Source organism: Python bivittatus, unplaced genomic scaffold (assembly GCF_059951505.1).
Source record: "Python bivittatus isolate LINGU-HERP-01145 unplaced genomic scaffold, Pbiv_v1 ctg000610_np1212, whole genome shotgun sequence".
Lineage (NCBI taxonomy): Eukaryota > Metazoa > Chordata > Lepidosauria > Squamata > Pythonidae > Python > Python bivittatus.
In genome coordinates, this window is record NW_028277088.1 from 39,971,476 (window position 1) to 39,995,499 (window position 24,024).

A 24,024-nucleotide genomic window follows, 5' to 3' on the forward strand; every position below is an offset into this window, starting at 1 on the left:
TATTGCAAAACAGAAGCATTTCAGAAGATCTGAGTTATTGAATAAAAGGCAAAAATTTTATCTCACACAACACTACAGACTAACTTTGAAAAATAGTTTTTATGCTGCAATAATTCTTTAAGAATGCCTCCACTGTATTCAGTGAAGTTATTTTGAAGACTGAAAGTAAATTTAACTTTGGCTTAATTTTGTTATTTTAAATTTGTTAATCCATGGCTTTAATCATCTTTAAACTAGTTGATATATATTATTTATTTATTTATTCTAACTTCCCCAATAACTGATGATTTTTCTTTATTAAGAAATTTGATTCAATTATGTTAATCATGAGTAGCGTTTGGCCGAATTGCATGGGACTCTTTTTTTTTAATTAATTGTTCAGTAGTTAATCTAAATAGTGCAATGGTTATGAAGTCAGAATTCCAGTAATGATAGCTATAGTTAATCATTACAGAAAAAGTCTACGTAATTATTCAGTATGTCAGTAAATCATAATGGTATTCATGTTGTGGCACAGAACTCTTTTTGTTACTTTTAAGTTCCCAAAGCAATTGGTTGGAAACAGAGTTAATTTGTCGCCAGATTGTCACTGACTCTCTAGTTCCAACATTTCACCCTCATTTCTGCACATATATCACTCTCTCATCTGTCCTATTCCCAGGTGAATATGTAACTGCAGGCTTAAAAATTAAGGCTTTATCTGGTCTTAATTGTTGCTACAGCTTTGTGGAGAAGAAGTAAATCTCTCCCCCAGTTCCCAGATCTCATTGAAGTGAAGTCTTTAGAATTAAGGAAAAGAAAATCTCTCAGCTTTCATTCATATTTTTTCATTTTACCAACTGCAGTAAAACGTTCACTTTGACTCATTTCTTCATCAGTTTCAGAATTCAGCAAAAGAAAACAAAACAAAAATCTGCCCAATAATTAATACAGGTTTTTTGTGCATTGGTTTTAACGTTAAGTTTGATAACTTTTTGAGTATGTACACTTTTTTGTTTATGAACAATTGTTTCCCAGTAGAAAGTATTTATTTTTCTTTAAAATGGATGTTGTTCCCTAATATGCATATTTTAATGACAGTTTCCTGAAGCAAAACCTACAAAATCCTTTAATAGAGTAGGGGTTAGTGCTTATTTTTTTCTTGCAGTGCAAAGCTAATACAATAAGACTAGGGTACAATATTATAATTTAATCATTTCTGTCATATAAACAGTGGACTGATTGTTGTAACATATGCAACATGTATTAAAAAAGGAACAGGGCTTTGGTTGCACAGCTGTGCTGCCATCTTGATCTTTTTTTCACAACCCCCACCCCCCATGCAGACACCTCTGGTTGCTGGTATCCATTGAATGTGGATTATAAATCCATGAAGACAGTGTGTAGTCTTATGTTCCTATTTCAACCGGGGCCACCATCTCTTCCCCTTTCTAAAATGGGATTGTGTAACATTGGAATATGAGGGATTGTGGACCAAACACAATAATATAAATTTTGTGACAAATCTGAAAAATGCCCATTACCAAGGCTAATATGAAAGAAAGAGGCTGAGGACCTTATTCCAACCTTATTTTGGTTAGTCTCTGACTTCTTAGTTAGTTGGAAATCTGAGTAAAATAAGTTTTTAATGAAACTTCTCCCAAGGTCTTGATCATAGTCCAAAAACTAGCCCAGTTTTTTGTTTGTTTGTTTGTTTTTTAAGCATATTGCTAATGGAAAGGCAGGAGCATAAATGGGCAAGTATTCCCATTTGCTGCTTTATTTTATTAATTTATCTGATTTATATCCCACCATCCTCCTCAATGAATATTCCACAAGGTTAACAATAATTAAAATAGAGAATATAGATACATTTGTCTTCAGTTGGCAGTGGCTTATGAAACAGTCCATGTCAGTCCATTACCTCAAATCTTCCTTTTCTTTTTCTTTTTCTTCCTTTTTTTGTTTTGTTTGCAGATTTTATTCCTCACCGTACAGTATTGCTACAAACCGCATGATTCCACAGACATCTATCACGCCATTCATTGCTGCTTCCCCTGTCTCCACATATCAGGTATGTTTGAATCACCTCATATACCCTTAAGTCAGTATCTGTGATTTGAATATCAATGGACAGTAAATATATACGAAGTATAGTGCAGACCTGCACATTAAGTTTGCTATTCAGTGGCACAATTCTTGATGTATTCTGGTTATGGCAGTTTACATAAAGTAAAAAAACAACAACTATTGTTAGTATCAACCAGGAGATCTATACTGGAGTTTAATTTTCAGAAAACATTGTTCCAAGTATCATACTAGAGTAAGAGTTCCTTTAACATGATTAAAAATTACCCCACATATAGAAAATGTACACTGATACTTCCTTAGATTGAGAATAACATTTCAGTTTACATAAACGGTGTCTTTTAAACAAGAAGTGATAGTCAGAAAAATAACTTTGGCAAAATTGGTATTAAATAGTTGTGTAATGAAACGTCTGCAAGCAAACAACCAAGCTCAGAGAGCACCAAGGATTCCACAGTTCAACCCTGAGCTACAGATATTCTCTTCAGCTGAAAACTGGTATTGTTTGACATCCCACGGCTATAATCAAACCAACAGTAGCAATAGCTGCTGTGAAGCATTTGCTGTAATTAAGATAGATCTTCTTAACTAAACAATGCACATATTTTCACTATGAGCTAAAGTTGTAGTGGAATTAAGACTTGCACCCCTCCCAAACAGAATAGAATGGAAGTGCATATAAAACACCCCCTCTTGAATCAGTACAGCAACCCCATTCATTGTAAGGCTTCCACAGATGCTGTGGAAGCCATCTCTGGCTATCCATGTCCATGTCCTGCCATGTTGCTTTGCCTGCAGTAACTTCTGAAGCAAGCAAGGCATCTCTGTGCATTGGGGTTTTTACATTGGGGACTGCTTTAGAGCCAGGCAGAGAACCTTTTCTAGGGCTGGTTTGGTCCTCTGTATGTTGTGATTACTCTCTCCCATAAAGCATACACACAGAGATAATTCGGAGACAAGCAGAGAAAACTGCCAAGAGTCACAAGATTGCCATGGGATAGAAATCAAATAAATAAATCTACAATATGCAATATGATAATACATTTATCATACATACCTACATACAGAAGGCTACATCTCTTCTTTGATTCTAAATCCTAATCATTTAGAATTCTGATTAATCTATTTAAACGGAGCTAGGCTATACAACATCTTAAGGAATAACACAGACTGCTTTTTTACTATTTTAAATATCTGAGTGACCTCTTCCACCTCTTCCATTTTTCTGCCTGTGCAAGAGATCCTTCTATAAGTAGCATGGTAGCATAACATGTCTAAAGCAAACTATTCTTTTGTAATAGTCATTTTAAATTGATTTTTAAATACCAGTTTGTTTCCTGAATGATTGGTTGTCGTGATGTTTAGTTTGTAAATGTATTATCATATTGCATTTGTCCTTGCATAATGTTTTCACACCAACATGGGATATTTTGTAGATGAAGGGGACATTTTAAATTATACTGTAATCTCATTGTAACAGAGAAAGCTGGTGGGGGCAGGGGAAGAAGGAGTGTCTGTTATACACATATTGGTTAAATCAGAGAATATATTATCTGTGATTTGCTTCATTTGCATAATGGCATATTAAACATTTACATCAATTTATATTATTTGTGTAAATATATTGTAACAAATAATTATGCAAATGACATTAACTGGCACAGAAGTTGGTCCATTCCATGCATTTGCTTAATTAAGCTTTTACTGTATTCTGATTTATTTTATTTTTATATTTTTGGCCTAACAAAATTTCAGCTGTTCATGTTAGTACATTAGAAAGATAGATTATATATGTATCAAATAGGCAAATAAGGCAGGAAAGGAAATCAATCAAGCACATCTTCAGCAAGGCTTAAAAAAGTAAAGGTCAGAAGGAACATTTTACCACATGTGGTGGACCTGTAAAAAAAACTCAAAAGTACTGGGAAGTCATACATAGTATAATGCAGAAAATCTTGGAATTTAAATTTGAAATGAAACCACAACTTTTCGTACTAGGTGTAATCCCATAAAAAATAAAAGAAACATTTAATTTATTGAGATATAGGCTTACAGCAGCGTGAATAAATTTTGCTCACCACTGGTAGAAAGGTGCAATTCCAACAATATCGTATTGGGAACTTAAACTTGGAGAATATGCAGCAGTGGCAAAACTAACAGAATATATACACAATAGAAGTTTAACTAAATTTAAGCAAAAATGGTTCCCATACATACAACACATAATGCAGCATGGCAAATATAACGACTTATTGTCTGGTTTCTAAGGAGGCCTAAATGTCTACAAATATTGTAAATCAGCAGATGTATAAAAAGGGGGGAGACACAAACCGAATAATCCTTTTTTAATTTTCCTTTTTTTCTTTTAATTTTCTTTTTGTATTGTTTTGGTATTTTAATTCTTGTTAAATTTGCTCTGTTTATCTATTTTTTCCTTTCATTAACATGTATGCATGTATGTGTGTGTGTGTGTGTATCAAGTAACAATACAAGGGAGACTTTAATATTAAGTAATCAATTTAAGATTGAAATCTCTATTATACAACATATACTTGTCATGGTGGTTCTTTTTTCAATGTTATATTCAACTTTGGATGAAAAAACCAAATAATTTTATGCTTGTAGGATTGACATCCTAAATTGTAACTGATATTGATAGAATATTTTTTTCTCTTCTCTCTTCTCAATACTCTAAGCTATCTAAATCATAGAATGTTAAAAATATTTAGTCATATTATATAAACATCACTGTATTGAAACAATACCATGTAACAAGATTTACCACAAAATAATAAAAAGAAAAACAATTAAAAAGTCAAGGTGATGGCCACAACTGTTCAGTCCCAGCCATCACCTTGATCTTTTTTTTTAAGCTGAGAACAACTTTTATTTTCTAAGTATCTGAGGATAAATTTTAAAGAATATGATGAATCACAAAAAATTAATTTGTCAAATAGAACCTGGTGGTAGAATAAGAAAAAGAATCTTGAAACATGATAATGATTAGATCTGTGATATCTGATTTAAAAAGTTTTATAAGTGTTTCATGAAAATAATTATTTAGCCAGCAAATATTTAAATGATGGTTAAGGTAAGTATTTGAAGACATGAAAATCCAGAGAGAGAAAAAGTTGCCAGTAGCCTAAAATATGAAAAGAAAGTTTTAAAGAAGATTCTGTATCTCAGCAGGGTTTGAATTCCACTGAGAAGTATTTGCCATTTGTTCCAGAATCTCCACATATCAGTGTCTGAAAATATAATCATCTTACTAGACATAAATACAGAGAATTCATAGCAGTAGGCACTAAACAATAGCTAACCCTGACTCTAAACATTGTACATCAGCACTTACAAACAGAAAGGACAAGATGGCAGCTAAAATTCTTCCAAAATGTATTCCTAAGATCATTATGGTATAAGAATCTTTATGTAAATTAAAGAAAACCAAATATCTTTATCATAGGCCTTATAACAAAAGTATTGATCCCCACAACCCCAAGTTTCCCTGTTTTCTTTGAATTATTAAGATGCTGTTCTCCTTTACGAATATAAGGGAAACCTTTAACATTTATTAAGAATGTAGAGAGGGGAAAGGTGAGCAAGGTGAACACTTAAATGAAGATCTTGCAATGCAGCCATGTGTAGCTTGGCTTTTACTTAGCGTGAAAGCACCGCCTCTCAGGAACTTTGCACTGCTTCAGAAACAGCTCTGACCTATCCTTTCACATGACGCCGACACATTTCAAGGATTTTTTTTTTTATGGCTCTGATTTTTATTAAGTTAGTTCAACGTGCATTGATGTCTTGATTATACAGCATTTCAATTTGTAGGTTGCTTTACCTCATTGCACATCCACTGGCAGGGGATGGGGACAAAAGGAGATAAGCAAAGTGAATAGGTGGAAGAGGACCCAGTTGCTGGTAGGGAAGGTCAGGCAGGAACTGCAGCAGTGCTGGGCAAATGCATCTGTATCCTTCCATATGGAAGTAACGTTGTCACTGACATGTCTCTTCCTAACTCCCCTCCATCATCACATTTTTTTCCCCATAGTGCAGCTTATAGCCAGAGGCTTAGCAGCAGGGACTGCTCTTCAGCTTCAGCAGAATGGTTCCCTTTCTACTGCTACTGCCTCCTTTTATCCCTTCTGCCAACTTCCTGGATGCCAAATTCTTGTTTCATCTTCGTAGCTTTCAGTGGGGTTTTAAAGAGGAGTGATGCTTCCCGGTTGGTCAACTGGAGGGGACACTAATTAACGGTGATCAAGTCATGTTTGCCTTTCTCAGCCAGCAAAAGTTGAGATGATTATAAAAGTGACTTCCAAACAAGAGGTACAAGAGCATGAAATTGGGGCTATTTGGAAATATCTTGAACAATATAATATAGAAGTTACCACACAATACTCTGCTATATATCCCACAAGTTGTTGGAACATGCTTGACATAATTCCTCAGGTCTTTCTTGTTCTGTTAGATATTTGTCTTATAGCTGATCCTCTGTAAAGTGAGCAATAAATACAGAAAGAATTAAAAACAACCAGTGGCTTTGGATGTATGCCCTATTATATATTTATGTTACATTAGATAGTCAAGGCCTATAACTGCCTGATTTGACTATTTATTGGTCTTTCTGAGCTTGATTAAGCCAGATGTTTCCTCCTTTGCTGTCTGAAGGCAAAGTAGCATTAGTAAACAAGATCTCATAATCTGCTAAAGTGAGATTATTCTTGATGGGGAAATTGTGACATAATATGATACAGAATATTCCAAGTTCAGGATTATTAGGAAATATGTTTCTCCAGTTTTGAATTGTTTTTAATTTGAAGTTTACTTGTCAACATAGGATTTGTATATTTCTTGCTCATGAGCCTGCTACTTATTGTAAAATATGAGATAATCATCAATCTCTGCGTTAACTGATCATGAAAACTCATTTAATACTTTTTAAATATAGTCTGAACATTAATTGTCTGTTGGCTTCCTTCATAGCATTATGCTTTATTAAAGCCAACTAAATTTTCTCAGAGCACTGGCAAAGAGTTCCTTCCAGTATGCTTCTTGACATATGTATCTTTTATAAAGAAAGAAATATAGAATTATGAATATAGGGTGTCTGAAATCCCTAGATCATAAATATGCCAATCCTCTCAATATGAACTTGTCATTAACATTATTTGGGTCCTGCAGGCATATATATTACTTTCTTTATATTAGTCACAATATGTGGCACTGATTGTTATTAGCCTGTGCACAATTTAATCTTCATTATATTTCTCGATGGATTACTATGTACATCAGCCCTGCATTTGTTCCTGATTGCAAGATGATTTGTTCAGGTCAGTGTGATGTTCAGTGTTGCTGCTGTATAATGTTCAGGTGGCATCCAAGCTGCAGTATCAATCCTGTCCAAGTCCTTGATGATATCCTGCAACTAAGATTCAGACCCAAATTTCTTGAGAAAATCTCCAAAATATTACTCCCAACTCAGATATAAACATGTAAAATTATGAAATTTTCCAAAGTGGAACACCAAGTTTTCATTCTAAGTTACTTTTTCTTCAAAGCAAGACTATTTCTGGGTATTTTTTTTTCTTTTTCTTGCTGTTTTGCTAATAGTCCATTCTTTTTGATACACAGGTTCAGAGTACTTCATGGATGCCCCATCCATCATATGTTATGCAACCAACAGTAAGTGAGCATGCACAATACCGTACTTCTTTTATTAGGGATTAATCAGACTCTCTCCATTGCTCTGGCTGAAGCAGATTTGTTAAACTGACAGTTTATTCAAGTGATCTCAACTATAAAACACTAAAATATTAGTAGAATAATTAGCTGGATTTCTCTGTGGATCATTCTTATGCTCGTTGCTCTCATGCATTGCTCTTAAAAGTGCATGAATTGCCAAAAGCAATAGAGTTAACATGTCATGTTTGTAGGAATTCAGAGCCCTTATGGATGACTAAGAATCCCGTGACAACTGCCCTGGGCTAGGGGGTAAGAGCTCAGTGCTAGAGCACAATTTTGGGATATAATGCTTTCACTTTAATTCCTGGAATTTCAGGTTAAGAGTCAGGTAGCAAGTAATGATAAAGATCTACTGAAGATCTTGGGGAGTTTCATGCATATATGCGGGTGTGTCTGTGTGTTATATTGCTCACTATCCAGAGGATCTCATGGAAGAGCACAGTCCATATGTTCAGGGATAGCTTGGTCTTCTGTATCATGTCCAAAATGGTAAAGAGAACTTCCCTGCATAAGTGTGTGGTTAACAACTGTAAGACTACATTCACTAAGTTTGAAAAGCAGGTTTTTGCAAGGCTGTGGCTGTAGAATTTCATGAAATAGAATATATATTCTGTTTAAACTTAGGTGAGGGCTTTTTTTTTTTTTGGCAATGACCCCTTGTAATCCTTGGAGCAATCCTGTTTCCTTTTTGCACTAAGAAGGGGATAAGGACAATCCTGAATTAATTCTATGTGTCAGGTGTGTTGAAGATATCTTCATTCTGGAAACGTCCTTAGGGAACCTCCTTAAATTCAATACCATTTGTACTGAAAGATGATGTTGGTAGGTATGCTGTTTGGGAGGAGATTGTGTTCTTCTTTGATGATGGCAAGGGAATTACAGAGTAAAGTACATATTGCATACTTTATGAATTATTACATTAGGAAGAACAAGACAATTACACTCCTGTGAATTCTCAATTGCCAGGACAAGTACATCTGCTGCTACTCTTGTTTATGTTTTTTTTAAAAAAGAATGAATAGAGCCTTTATAGTTGACATACAAACAGTGGAGAAACACTTCATTGAACTGATGAAATATTCACCAAAGGAAATCAGAGCTGCTGTTTTTATCCTTTCCCGATCTAATGATTTGGTTAGAATGTGGCATAAATGTTCCATTCAAATTTAGTTAACTGTAAAATGTGATACTGCAGTTTTGGTTCATTCCATATATAAAAATATTTTAAGCTTCCATATACTTTTAATTGAAAAAATTAAACATGCTTTCAAATGCTACCGGTTCATATCTTATTTAAATTCTGAATAGTTGGAATAAAATACTAAATTGCAATAATTAAGGTCAGTTCATGTTGAATATTCTTTTTCCCAGTAAGAAAAAGTTAAGGGTCATAAATCTATAAAGGTTGCTTTTCATGTTCAAAAGATTACACAAGACAAAGCAGTCAGCTTTTCAAGATTTAAAGTTTTATACAACAAATGGTATAAGGTCTGTATTCTTTTGAATAGGGGAGAGCAGCCTGAAATCCCAAAGGTTTTGTGCCCTGTTTTGTCAACTCCAGAGCCCTTTCACCCTAATTTTCAAAAATTGATAACACTTTATTGTTTCCTGCCATTTTGAGGTGGAAAACATGAATATGGTGAAAAACCCCAGGTAGCCTTTAATTCCTTTAGTTTAAAAAAATGAAAGAAAGCAAATTCTCATACAACCCTGAAAAAAATCCTGATGCTGGTGAAGGGGTTGGAGAGCAGTCTTCTTATTCCATCCACTGTGATTTTCAGACCAGCCTCCCAAATATTAGGCATAGTCCCTGCCACCAAAAGGCATTTCAGAGTCTGTGTTTAATATTTGAACAGTAGTAAAACATTATTTTGTTTGTAAGAGTAACTGAATGTTTAGCTACAAGAACTATACTTTTAGCTATTGTTTTATACAGCTGGTACTTTTTTTTCTAGAATGTACACAAATCACTAAGACAGTCTCTTAGCCAGACTAAAACAATATGCTAAATCATAATTACCAGATTTTTGAACCTGTAGCTTCAGAAACTCAGATTCTAAAGTCAGCCCACAGGTAATACCTATCATCAAAAGGCAACCTTGGACACCAATTTTCATTTGTTACAAATATAAAAATTAAAGGATTCAGATTTCTCATTTTAAAATGTTGCTCTTTTTAGTTTTATATTAGCTGTTTTCCTGTTTTAGTTAATAATTCCTTGGATCAGGTTTCTGAAATATTTTTAATTTCTTCATATCTGCTCACAAAAAATTATCACTGTTATTTGTTATTCATGTTAAATATTGTAAATTAAATTAAAAGTGCCTCTTTGCACTTGATCAAAGACTTTGGATATGTGGACAGCTGTATTTACTGTCCCAAATGAAATATGATAGGTTCACCTACATAAGAAAGCAAATAGAAAATGTGTCATAAAAAAGAGTTTTCCTGTCAACTTGTTTCTACAAAAAACTGGCTTTTTTCACCATTTGAAAATGAGCTTGCTAAAACAAAAAAGCTAAAGAATGGAATAATTAAATCTCCAAGTGTTTCTGAGGCAGAAAATCATGAGCTGCCACTTTGATAGGCCTGAGAATCAAGATTATAATTGACCAGGCATTTATAGGATCAGTGTCTCAAACTGAGATTTCATAGTGTTCCCTATGCCTTTCTTTGTTAAATTTTTCATATTTTGCAAATGGTATATAACCATTTAATATTTATGAATTTCCAATATAGTAAATGAATATTGAAATCATTTTCTAGATTAATATAAAGTAATATTTACTGATAAATAGTTCTTGCTGGTCACTATGCTTAAATCTTCCTGTATATATCAGTCTGCGATTTTGCTAAACGCATTGCTTGCACAACATTCAGTTATATTTGTTGACATCATCACATGCTGCCTTGTGATTTTGCAAAGTATCTTCCCCAGCCCCTAGCTTATTTCAAATGTCATGTTGTTCCTTATTAATAAACCCAACCAGTAACTCTGTGGAAATCAAGTATAAGTATTTCTTAAGGATGAGAAACCAGCAAATCATTCACATTCTGCCAAACATGGAGTATATCCCCATATTACAATACATATTAGAAATTTCTACTATAATACTAATTCCTGATTAATATGAAGCAGCAATATTTCAAGATGGATTTTAGGGGTTTACAGTTTTCAAAGAGTTTTGATTGTGCAAATGGAAAATTCTATAGACCTGGGAACAAACTTGGAATGCAGAAGCTCTTCAACTCGGTCCCTGACATTTTCAAGTTGGGTAGCAGATGATAGGAAAGATACCAACTGAAAACAACAGGGAGCTGCTACTAATCATAGCAGAAAATATTTGACAGAATATGTAGAAGGCAGTTATTTACAAGCTATCTAGAGTGCTTCTAAATATTGCAATGGAATCTTCAGAGTCTCAGAAAAACTATTTGGTAAATTGTATGATAAATGCAGTAGAGTGTGATCTGCAAATTAATTCAGGCACCAGAATACAAGGCACAGAAATGGGTGGAAGTGCAACAACAGTTAGAAGAAAGTGTTTAGAGAGCTTTGGCAGCTCCTGGCAAGAAATAAGGAGTCATAACCTGTGATTCCTGGCCATAAACGATTGCATATATGCTGATTATTACAATTTATAGGCAACAGTGAGCTTAGGATTGTACTGATAGCATAGCACCTTCATGCTATTTGCTCTTTTTACAAGTAATTATTATAGATTCAAAAGTTGGCTGCTGTTTTAATATTTCAAGAGTGCTCAGTTAGTATACTGAGATCTAACAATTGTCGCGCTGATTCCACTGTTACGCACAGTGAATGTTATTGAGCAATTTACTGTATCCCTTTTATTAAGAACATCATATGGTAATAGAGGTACAAGGGAAAGGATTTATTCACCTTTTTTCAAAATTCAGAATACATGATTCCTTTTTATTCTGCTTCTACAAGCAAGGTAACAAGGTAATAGCTAAATAGAACAATTTAGATCTGTGATGGAGTAATCCCAATTGACATTAAAAATATCTCTGAGCAGTCTGATCTTCATTACCATTAGATTTTCATTTGGTCATTTAAAAACAAACAAAACATGACTCTCCTTCATAGAGATAGAATATTGTTTTTATGTACTAATACATTTTAACGTGGTTGCACAGCTATTAACAGATTGGATTATAGAATCACTAGAGAACAATTCAAATGGATTTTATTTCTATCTCAGAAATATATTAAAGTGTAGCAAAGTGCTCACAGAGTGAATTGAACTTGTATCGTGGCTTATATATCTTGAAATGGGAGTCATTACTTTTTAGTGAGGAGTGATGATTGATTGAATGGTTGTGTGGACATCAAATTAACCAAATGTTCTTAGCATCATCATGGGAGCACAATTCAGTACTTATTTGTCTCAAAAGCACCAACTCTAGGAGATTAGAATATCTTTCTTTGGTACTGGTTGCATTCCATTCAGAAATGCTTCTTGCTTGAAGAAACATTACTCCCACACTGGAATTTTTCTTTTTAAGAAGTGGATGTTCTCAATTGTCCCTCTCTCTTTATCTCGTTATTTTCAACTTGGATGTGGTCAGTGAGTTCCTATGAGATCAGAAGAATGGAATGAAAATGTCTACAAATGGCACTTGAGCTATTTTCACAGCTGGATGCACCTCAGCCAGTGAGGGCAATTCCTTGCAGATAAATTAGCTCATAAAAGTATGTGATACAAAACATCTGTTACAAACGGAACCAAAATATATGCCTATGAAGGCAACAGTTTAATGTGAACATTTTCTGATGATGCTGAGTGAAATATTCAGCAGGCTAACAATTTCCATTTTCTTTGCAAAATCAAAGAAGTTATATATTTGAAGTAGTTTCTATTTAGTGAAGTGAACAAATCAAAGATGCTGCATAATCACAATTTGGTTTGTGGCATTCTGACAACAGCAAAATCTAGCTACTCAAAAATCTTCTAGAGTACCTTTAATAAAGCAGTGAAGTCCTAGAAGAATATCTTTAAAAACTGAACAATTAGACATGAACAAAAAGGGTTATTTCTTGCTAATGGTGCTTTAATACCAGCTGTTCTCAACAAAGTGCAATAGAAATTCACTTCGGTCTGGGTGCTTCAGTGGCTGAATGTGCCTTGAAAATATGTTCACATACAGAAGGAACTATTCAGTACAGTTAAATCTAGAGATTTTGCTTCATCTGAAATGACTGTATGAATCATAAGTGTCTCCAAGGTATTTTGTTTGGGGGCTGTTGGGTTAGAAGCCTAGTTCTCTTTCTTTTGCTACTTGCAGATAAAACAGTATATGTCTTAGGATAAACGAACATGCTAAACAGAAAAGGGAAGCGAGATTGCCTGAAACAGATCAGTCAAAAGTAGTTGTATGTTGGTTATTACAGATCAGTTATTCAGAGGTTTTTTGACAGTTACTGAATACTCTCTGCAATACAGTGTAGTCTGTAAAAGCTAAACTGTACCACGGATGTGGCTGGAATATTTCAGATATATTTTAAGAATTTAAAATATGATTTTGTTAACCAGAAGAAAGTTAAAAAAACTTTCACAGAAAAGGGATGTATTTTGTAAAACATAGTGAGTAAGAGTGTGCAATGGTGACATGGTTACCATATTTGAAAGCATGTTAATCAGCGGATGCTTGAAATTGTTTAGATAACAAAAAACAGCAAGTCCAGCAGCAGCTATAACCTTAAATTTGGTTGGGGCAATACATTTTACCACTGGGAATATGAATCAGCAAAACCTCCAGCGCTCTCTGAAGACTGGCTCATGATGTTATGGGCCATCATAACAAAAAAATGAAAATGGGCGGGGGGGGGAAGACTATGCCAATTAAATGAGATCTAAAGAACTGAAGAGATGCTCCTATTACAGAATGGGATCTCCCACAGTGCCAGTTCTGTTGGAACCTTAACATTATAGGTTATTAAGCAGGCTTCTGTGTTTCAGAATTACAAAAGTGAAAGTCTAATTATTAAATTATATATAAGATCAATAGTATATTGGCAGCCAAATAAAAAGCAGTTAACAATTTACGGGGAATATTTGAGGCCAGCATACAAATAAGAAATCAAATACAAAGTAGTTAACAATCTGTGGAGAATTTAATACATTGGATGTGCTACTCTCTTAACTCCTTGTCTGTCTCTTATTGAGCTTAATACACTGAATTTGATGTGATACACACAAGGAGTCAGAGAGTAGCACATTCAATTCAATGTGAAAAAAGACAAAGCAGAAGAGAATGCAGAGAATGGTAGGGGAAATGGGTGTTCAGTGTTCAGCTATAGAAGGAGAGGGATGGAACAGAATTTTTCTCTTCTGATCACGACAAAGAAAACCAGAATGTTGGAGATTTTCTGCCATGGCCAAGAGACAGAGAGAAATTACAGAATGTTAGCATTCATACCCAACACATACACAGACCCGTGTGTTAAGGGGGAGCACTTTTCGCCCAGGCACCATTTCTCTTGGGAATGGAAAATAAAAGAGAGAATGTTTCTATGTTGAAGAGAGGGAGATAAAGGCAAAGGGGGGAAGGAGAAAATAACCTTTCCTTTGTAGCTTGTGCCAGAGTTCTGAACATGAAGGTCAGTATTAGACAAATCTTCCAACAGTTCTGTGGGAAGGAAGATATGGGGTCCCTATCAGTAATTACTTTGCCAATGCTTTTTGGCTAGGTCTGCTCAGTGTACCTCTTGGCTTCCTGAAGCCACAGTTCTCCTGAAGCTGGACAGTCAGACCAGTTCAGATGTTGAGTATTGGTTTACCACTTCTTTGTCATGATCCAACTGATCAGTAAAGCCAGTTGCTTCTTCCCCATTGCTACTAGAATTGCTATACCTAAGGAGCCATGAAAGGAGCTATTGAAGACACCCCACTTTTCTTCAAACTAGGGTCCTTTTTTCTAACTAGGCATCCTGCCAGATTCCAGTCAGTCTCTTTGACTTACTGGGTTTGAGCATAATATTAAGATTGTGCAAACGTCAAGCCAAATTGGGAGTGCAGTTTAAAGGGGTGGAGCAAATCAGGTAGCATTTGATTCTCAATACAGTAAAACCAATAACTGCTTCTGCTGAACACAACTACTCAGAAGAGATCCTAAAACTGAGGATCTCAGTTTTAAGAGATTATTAATTTTTGGTTTTTTAAAATCTGAACCTATCAAGGAACAGATGAGACTTTTTCTGTTTGCTTTTCGCTTTTTAAAAGGGGGGGGGGATTAATACAGCACAAATGTCACTAGGATCATCTGTTTATCTTCCCAAAGCTCTGACAGTAACATTTTGAGAGTAGTTCTGCTAGTTTATTATTGGCCCCTAAAGATACTTATCAAACCTCTCCTTAAGGGCAAAATAATAATAATAAAAATAAACCTTAAGGAGTGCAATAAAACTGACCTTCAACACTGCTGCTGTCAGATGTTACTGCCTGTAAATAGTTCTGTAACTTTGTAAAGCTACCTCAGTCTCAACTCTAATTGTGGAAAATTTAAGAAGTTTGTTTCCTTTGTTTCAAAATAAGTTTTAAGTAACAGAAGGAATCTTAGGGAATAAATGTATGCTTTTGTAATAAATCTTAGTGTTTTTTCTACAGCAGAGAAAATGGATACCAAAAAGTATTTTTGTATTATTGTGGGGCCTTCTGCCTCATTCACGGTGACCTTGAAATTAATTCAGGTGTCTCCATTTCTCTTTTCTGGTAAGAGCAAACAACTTCCAATCTTTGGATCCATGCTTTTCAAGTTAATGTATATGTTGCATAGTTGGAGTTCTCTGAGTTTGGTTTGTTTGTTTGTTTGTTACAGATGTTTTAACATTTCATTGTTCTATTAGGAAACATTAGTGCACAAGCTTTGGTGGAGTGAAGTTTGCTGATTATCAGAATTATATATCTTACTAGTTTGCATGCTTTGTGTGCACTTAGATAGGAAGGTCCTGTGGGTGGATGGTGTTTTACAAGATTGAACCCTTGTGGTTGGTAGATTATTCACTAGATAAGATGGTGGTTCTGTCTTATCTCTGTGTTAGTTGCTTCTTGTGTGGTGATAATTATGGGATGAGATGGCTTTTGGGGAGGGTGTTGTTCCTTCCTGTGATTATTGCAGTTGGTTTTTGGTTGCTAGGTTGATAAGGAGATGGATCTAGTTAATCTAGGTGTTGGTTGATTGCTGGGTAATGGGGGAATGCTATATGTTGAGCTGAGGTTGGGGCTTTGGTTATATCTTTTGATAGGTCTGTAGATAGGGTTATTTTAATCTGTGTATTTACTGATTGCTGCTTGGCTGGATTGCCATGTTCTTAATAATTCTCTGGCATTTTTGTTGTAAGGTTTCATTGTTCCTGACTGAAGTTATGTGCTGTTGCCATTTCTGCTGCTGAGAATGTCTAGAAAGAGTAGTCTGTTGCTTTCTTTTTTTATAAATTTGACTCCATCAAATGTGCAATTAATTAAGTTGTGCTTTCTAGCTGTTCTTTTTGTATTATGACAAAGGTGTCATTTGTATAGTGGGTCCCTTTTTTTTTTTTTTGGCCTCTTTTGGATGGCTTTGAGGGCAAACTTAAATAAATAAGCCAAAGCTGAAATACATATTTCATGTATTTCTGTATCATCAGCAATATTTGCTGATACTAATATTATACTTCTGAAAATATATCTGCAGTATCTGAGTGGCTAAGTGGATAAAAATACTTTCAAACTATCCTTGAAATAGAAAAATAGTTCATAATTTAAATATACAAAATAGAATCCTTATTTGGGAACAAAGAAAGAAGTGATGCAGTTTTTTTCTGATTGCACTGGTTTTTGCTATTTGTTTAAAAACAACTTTTGTTCAGAAACAAAGTAAAACTGGGAAAAATAATTCTACAGCCAAGAAACAGTTTTTCTTCTGGTTTTATATAAGAAATGATATAGCTAAAATATTCAGACAACTCTGAGAAAAAATACATATAATCTACTTTCCTGCAAAGTTGCTTCCAATGAAAATTAATTTTAGTATCTGTAGTCATAAAAAGGTTCAAAGAGATTGCTACTCAAGACAGCAGGGTACTTCATCACTTTTCATGTGTCAGGATCTATAAAGGAAGCAATATTTCCTGCATTTTTAAGCATTTGCAGTCCACATGGGTCACTGTATATAGATAGACCTGAGAAACTTTTAATTATAGATTCTAATTATGACATTGGGGTTCTTTAATGTGTTTAGAGTGGTTGTTGAATCCTATTCATCCTAATCTGTGTTGAGCTAGGACCAAGACCAATCTACATCTGAAATTATTTAATAAACATTATATTCAATTCTTTTCCTAGTCCCATTAAAAAGGGTGACCACATTTTAAAGTTTGGTGACCACTTTGGTGGCCTCAGGGATCTTCAGGTTATCTATCCAGAACTTCAGGTTGTACATCCTTATTCTTGAGAAGGCTAGAAGGACCCAGATCAGATTCAAAGACACTGAGACTCGTCGGAATCACTACAATAACTGTGCATAGGTGCTAACTGCCCCTCTCAGTCTCCTGGGGTGCACTGGTGGGAAAAAGAGATTTAAGATTTGAATCAGTGGAGATACATAATGATAGATAGATAGATAGATAGATAGATAGATAGATAGATAGATAGATAGACAGACAGACAGACAGACAGACAGACAGACAGACAGACAGAGTGCTTATACTTAACAGTTGCTGGTTTTCTGCTCCAATTATGGCTGTTCTGGTATCTGTAATAAAACTAGCTTATCAAAGAGCTGTGTCATCAAATCTCTGCCTACTAATGTTTGAGCTTGAGTAACAGTCTGGGTGAAACCTGACAGATCTAATCTATATCTCTTCTTTATAGTACTATTATTGAAAATAGAAGACTGTCCATATTCTTCTCAGACCCTTCTTAGTAACATATGAAATTAATCTGGGCTTTTTCTGTAAGAGTTGAGTTGCCCATGCTGCTGCAATAGAAAAAAACCTTTATATTGCCCTATTTCACTTCTTTATAATGTTCGTTGCTAAAACTTTTAGGGAATTTGTCCCTGTAGTCTGCAGATTGGTGCAGAATCTATATATAGTGATTCTGTGAATTCAGAAAGAAATGGACCTTAATTTCTACCTCCCAAAGCTTTTACAGTTGTACTTTCTAAATATTGCAAACATTCTCCAGCTATTTTGGAGAAATGGGGAGCATTTAGATAGGTATATTTTTAGAGAGAATACATTTTGAAATATGTAGTTAATTTTTTATTTAAATACAGACGTAAATTATCACAGATGAAAGAGACAATTGGAGAGAAAAGACATGAGTAAATAAAATATAAAAATAACATGAATAGAAAATAGATTAAATAATTCACCCTACTACATATGTAATATATCTCTGTAAAATATGTATGCTCAGACATATACAGAAGCCAAGATGTTTGGTTAAAAATATCAGGAGGGCACCAAATTCCTTCCATCTGCTGTGGTACATGAAAGCTTTTCATATCATGACTGTAGACTATAGTCAGGATTTAGTCATCTTGAGTGTGAATTGGACAATGAAAGACATTAGTTCATTCATACTCATTGGAGATATAGTCTAGACAAAATTCTGTAAGCTTTTTGGCCAGTCAAGGATAAATTTAGTAGCTTGGATCTAGGCAAGGTAGAACCTATAGTAGAAACTAGAATACGTTAATTGATTGATAGACTCCTCAAGTAATATATGTGTAATTCTGGAAAATATTACTTATTTTTTCAGCGAGTCAAAGGAAATTTCACATCAAAGCAGCTGTTAGTTGGAGAAGAATAGCTGGTTTTGAAGGGAGAATAACATTTCATCAAGGAAAACTTTTCATTTGATGTCTTCAGTTAACTCTGCAACGTAAAGCAACATAAAACTATTTTGCATATGGATCTATTGCTTTCTTAAATTTGCATTCCTTTGAAATGAGAGGCAGAACTCTCCAGGGACCACTAGTCAGCGGGCGACTGTGGAGATAACTACTCAGCAGTTAAACAGACTTTTAAATAAACAAATACCCTTTTACTTTGGTAATCTTGATTAATGAGCACAGTCAGCAGGACAATTCTCACTGTAAATAATTCTATCACCTCTCATCAGCATAAGGCATTTCTGATCGAAATAAACTTCTCAGTGATTAAAAAAAGGTGTATCTTACCACCTTTGAAAATCAGCAGAGAATAGCAATTGCAGTAGTTATCTCCTAACATGAGTCTGCTTAGGTTTTATACTGAACAATTTAAATGAATTTCTGTACTGCACGTACAGTACCCATCATCCCTATAGTAGCTCTTGGGGCATAATATTTTAGCAGTAGTAAAAGTATTGTAAGAGCAATTCATCTTACAAAACTGGACTTTTCAATGCCCCTTCCTCATATTTCACCTAAATCTGCTCAGAAAGATCCTTTTATCCACCAAAATACTGTAGATATTTTGGATAGATGGCGTGCCATCAGCTGAAAGGCACCAGTGGATACAATCTAGTAAATGACACCACTGAAAAGATAAAGCACAGATAAGCAAGGGTGCTTCCCACAGTAGAGTGGTGGATGCATACTTACTGTATAGTTTGTAATATTTATTATTTGTTTTTTAATCCTTATAGGCTGTCCAGAATGGTTGATGAGTGACGAACCCTAGAAATTTAACGTACAAATAAACAAAAATTCACTGGCCACACTTCTGCTTAGAAATGAATTGATATAATATAGTTTTGTGACTAGAAACACAATAGGTACATACAAAACATGGGAAATATTTTCATGCATAAATCACAATTATACATTTCAATTTCTATTAAAAAGGAATCAACAGAAGTTACATTATTCACAAGCTGCTTCAGTCCCAGTATTTTCAATACAATTAGAGTTAAGACACATGTTCTATTTTAGGTTGAGTGAACACACTGGAGCAAGTTGCAAATTGTTTAATGTTTAGTTTGCACTTCAAGCAAATGCAAAGGCAGGTAGAATGTCCAGCTGCTCAGATGCACACATGTTCCAGGAAAAATGTATTTATTTTATTTATTTAAAATATGTATATGGCCACCCATCTTAAAACCAGAACTCTGGGCAGCTTACAAACAGAGGACAAAACAATATCAGACAAAAAGTAAAAACAAGAAACAATAGAAACAGTAAGAGAAAAACCTGGCTCCACAATCAATACTCTCCTCCAACTCCAACCTCACCCTGTTCCAATGCTTGGGGGGAAAGCCAGCTCTTCACTGCTTTCCAGAAGGTTAAAAAGAGTAGGGGCCTTGTGAGGGAATGAAGCTGGGATTGCTGTCTGCGCTAGGGAAAAGCAGCAGGAAGAAACACTTCCCACCCCACTTCCCTCATACATTCATTCATTCACCCTCAACTTCGCTCACAAGCATCTATGCTGGCATTCCAGCTGCCTGTAATAATTGAACCGCACCTGGCATTTTCAAGGATGTGCTGACGTCCAGAGGCAGCCACACCCCACTCAGACCCTTACCTTAGACCAGTGTTGTCCAAACTTGGCCACTTTAAGATGAGTGGACTTCAACTCCCAGAATTCTGGGAGTTGAAGTCCACTCATCTTAAAGTGGCCAAGTTTGGACAACACTGCCTTAGACACAGGATGTGTGTGTGTAAGAGAAAAGGAGATAAGCAAACAGCATACAGATGGAAGCAGAGGCAACATCTGGAGATTGGCAGCTATTACAGGCAGGCAAGAGGACTATGAGTCAACTGCCAGGACCACAGGCTACAGTGAGCAGCATATCCTGGTGGGATTCCTGCCTGGAGCTTGGAGCTTTGCTAGGAGCTCAACAGCAAGCAGAAAAGGAGCAACCACACGGAGGCAGCACCTCATCTCACTAGTGTAAGAACTTAGGAAAGAAGGCAAAGGTTTTATGCCACTTTACAAACTTTGAGACTTTTGTTTGGACTAAGTGTTAAAGGACTGAGTATTAAAGACATATTTACATGGTGACATCACCTTGCAAAGTTTAGAGGTATGGAGAGCAAAAGCCTAATGTTGGGAAAGGTGTGTCTGTAATAAAACATTGTATACAAACTGGTACGCTGTGGTATGTCCAGTCCTTGAAAAACAAACAACCCTCACAGGCCTGCCAGATCTCAAGGGGAAGGATGTTTCATAGGGCAGGGGCTCCATTGGAAAAGGCACAGGGAAAGTGAGTTCTGCACCAGTGGCACAGAATACAGTCCAGAGTTGTGGCCATAAGAGGCAAGAGGCTAGGCCAGAAGGCAGGCAGCCAATGGAGCCCAGTTTCAGAAGAATGGGACGAGGTGGTGGCAGATGAGTCCATGTCAGACCAGGAATCAAATGCCAGAGAATTCTACATGCTGGTCTTAGTTGTAAAGTAAATATAGTTGCAAGGTAGTGATATAGGAACAGAGGTCCAACACTGGAGAATTGTTTTCAATGGAGAACCAGGTCCTGGTAGGTGATCCTAAGTAGCCCCAGCTTCAAGCATGGCTAAGCTAAGGGTGTTATTGTGCTTGCTTCTCAAGGAGGTGAGCAGATTTGCTCTGTTCTCTGAAACTGCCGGCATGCATTGTGGCAAGGCACCCTGCCAGGATCTGACCCCTTGTTACCTGAGTCTGCCCATGCCTGCTCTTTCTTGTTGCCTGCTGGCTCCTGAAACTGACAACTTGATGGATCAGGCCCTTCAGCTTCTAACTCCGAGGAGTCAGAGTAGAACTTAACAACACAGGTGTCTGCTGGAGGGGCATGAGGGGGGCAAATGATGAAATGCGAGTTTCAATACAAACTACATGACTTATGTAGTTGCCTCTTACATCATGATGCAGGCATGAAAGCATTGTGAGACTGTCATGCACTTTTCATCATTTTTGCTGTTGATACCAGACATCAATACTTTTCCCCACTTAACCTGAACAGGCTGGCTATCTACAAAGTCTGGAATATAATCCTGCTAAGGGCAGGGCTTTGCCTACATACATACATGCATACATACAGGGAGGGAGGGAGGGAGAGGGGAATGTGTCTTCCTCAATCTAAAGTCCTATACCAGAGGCCTGGGCATTTGAGAGCTCTGTGCAGTATCTTAGCTGTTCCTAGCACTGCACTCTTCTGGACAGAAAGCTCTGATGTTGTTCTTGGGATCTGTTGGAGCCACTCTCCCAGCTCAGGAGTCACAGCCCCAAGTGCTCCTACCACCACTGGGATCACTTTGGCCTTTACTTTCCATATCCTCTCTAATTCTTCCTTCAGGCACTGGTACTTCTCCAGCTTCTCATACTCCTTCTTCCTGATGTTGTCACTTGGCACTGTTACATCTATCACCACCACTGTCTTCTGTTCCTTGTCTAGACCACAATGTCTAGTTGATTGGCCAGTACCTACCTGCCATCTGGATCAGGAAGTGCCACAGGATCTTAGCCCTGTTATTTTCCACAACCTTCTGTGCAGTCTCCCATCTGGACTTGGAAGGGTCTAGCCCAGACACTGTGCAGATGTTCCTGTACACAATGCTAACTACTTGGTTGTGCCATTCAGTATATGCTTTTTCTGCCTGCATCTTACACCCTGCCACTGTGTGTTGGACTGTGTCTGAGGCCTATCTGCACAATCTGCACCTTGGGTCCTGTCTAGTGCGGTAGACTCCTGTTTCTATGGATCTGGTGCTTAGTGCCTGTTCTTATGCTGCTATGATCAGTGCTGTCTTTTACTCCAGCCCTTTCCAGCCACTGGTAGGTTTTCCCAAAGTTAGCCACCTCAGCTATCTGTTGATGGTACATCCCATGCAGGGGCTTGTCTTGCCATGGCACGTCTTCTGCTTGAACTTCCTTCCATGTCTGCTGCTGCGGCATTCTCTCAGCAGCTCATCTTTGGATGCCATCTTATTGATGTACTCCTGGATGCTCTGGGTTTCATCCAGGACAGTGGCTTTGACACTCACCAGACCCTTCCCCCCCTCTTTATGGCTGGTGTACAGTCTCTGGGTTTTAGACTTGGGGTGGAAACCTCTGTACATTGTGAGGAGCTTCCGGGTCTTCACATCAGCAGCCTCCATGACCTCCTTTGGCCAGCTCACTATACCGGCAGCGTATCTGATGACTGCCAGGGTGTACATGTTGATGGCATGGGTCTTGTTCTTCCCATTGACCTGGCTCTTCAGGATCTGTCTTATTATTTGGTGGTACTTGGATATTCCTGTCTTCCTTGCTTTCTCATTGTGGTTCCCATGTGATTGTGGGATACCAAGGTACTTGTAGTTGGTCTCTGTGTCTGCTATGTGGCCCATTGGTAGTTCCATCCCATCAGTCTTATCTTCCCTCTCTTTACTACCATCCAGCCACACTTCTCCAGTACGAATGACATCCCAGTGTCCTCACTGGAGATCCGTTTGGGTGGATCAGTAAGTTGATGTCTCGTTCACTCTTAGCATACAGCTTGATGTCATGCATGTAAATGAGGTGGCTGATGGTAGTTCTACTCTTGAACTTGTACCTGTATCCAATCCTTGTGATTATCTAGCTGAGGGGGTTCAAGTCTATGCAGAACAGCAGGGACAGTGCATCACCTTGGTATATGCCACACTTGATGGCCATTTGAGCGAGCTGTCTTAAGTTGACCTCCAGTGTTGTCTTCCACAGTCCCATTGAGTTCTGGAGGAAGGTCCTTAGTGTCCTGTTGACTTTTATAGTGCCAGGCATTCACAGATCCATGTGTGTGCCATTGAGTCGTAGGCTTTCCTGTAGTCAATCCATGGTGTGATCAGGTTGGTCTGTCTAGACCTTGAGTCTTGTGCGACTACTCTATCTATGAGCAACTGGTGTTTTGAGCCTCTGGTGTTGTTCCCAATGTCCTTCTGAGCTATGTTCATGTACTGGCCCATATGCTCCTGTAGCTCGGTGGCTATGATGCCTGATAGGACTTTCCATGTTGTAGGGAGGCAGGTTATTGGCTGGTAGTTGGCCAGTGCTGCTCCCTTGTGGGGGTCTTTCATGATCAGCACTGTCCTTTCTTGTGTTAGCCAGTCTGGCAGGAGCCTGCTGTTAGCAGCTGGTTCATCTGTGCTGCTTGGCATTCATGTAGTGCTGTTAGTTTCTTTAGCCAGTAGGTGTAGATCATGTGCTGTCCAGCTCTTCACATTCTTGACCTGCTGTTGGATGTCTGCTACTGTGATGGTGACTGGTTCCTGTTCTGGGAGATTGCTGTGGTCT

At 36.8% G+C, this 24,024-nt stretch overlaps 1 protein-coding gene across 4 annotated transcripts in view; it reads left to right on the forward strand.

The window, feature by feature from the left end:
* Positions 1 to 24,024, forward strand: part of RBMS3 (RNA binding motif single stranded interacting protein 3) — a 609,805-nt gene that overhangs the window by 533,225 nt on the left and 52,556 nt on the right. For all 4 annotated transcript variants that reach the window (XM_088150839.1, XM_088150837.1, XM_088150836.1 and 1 more), the window contains 2 exons: positions 1,957 to 2,053; positions 7,702 to 7,752. In XM_088150839.1, the coding sequence (XP_088006965.1) occupies positions 1,957 to 2,053; positions 7,702 to 7,752 (148 nt within the window). The remainder of the gene's footprint in view (positions 1 to 1,956; positions 2,054 to 7,701; positions 7,753 to 24,024) is intronic.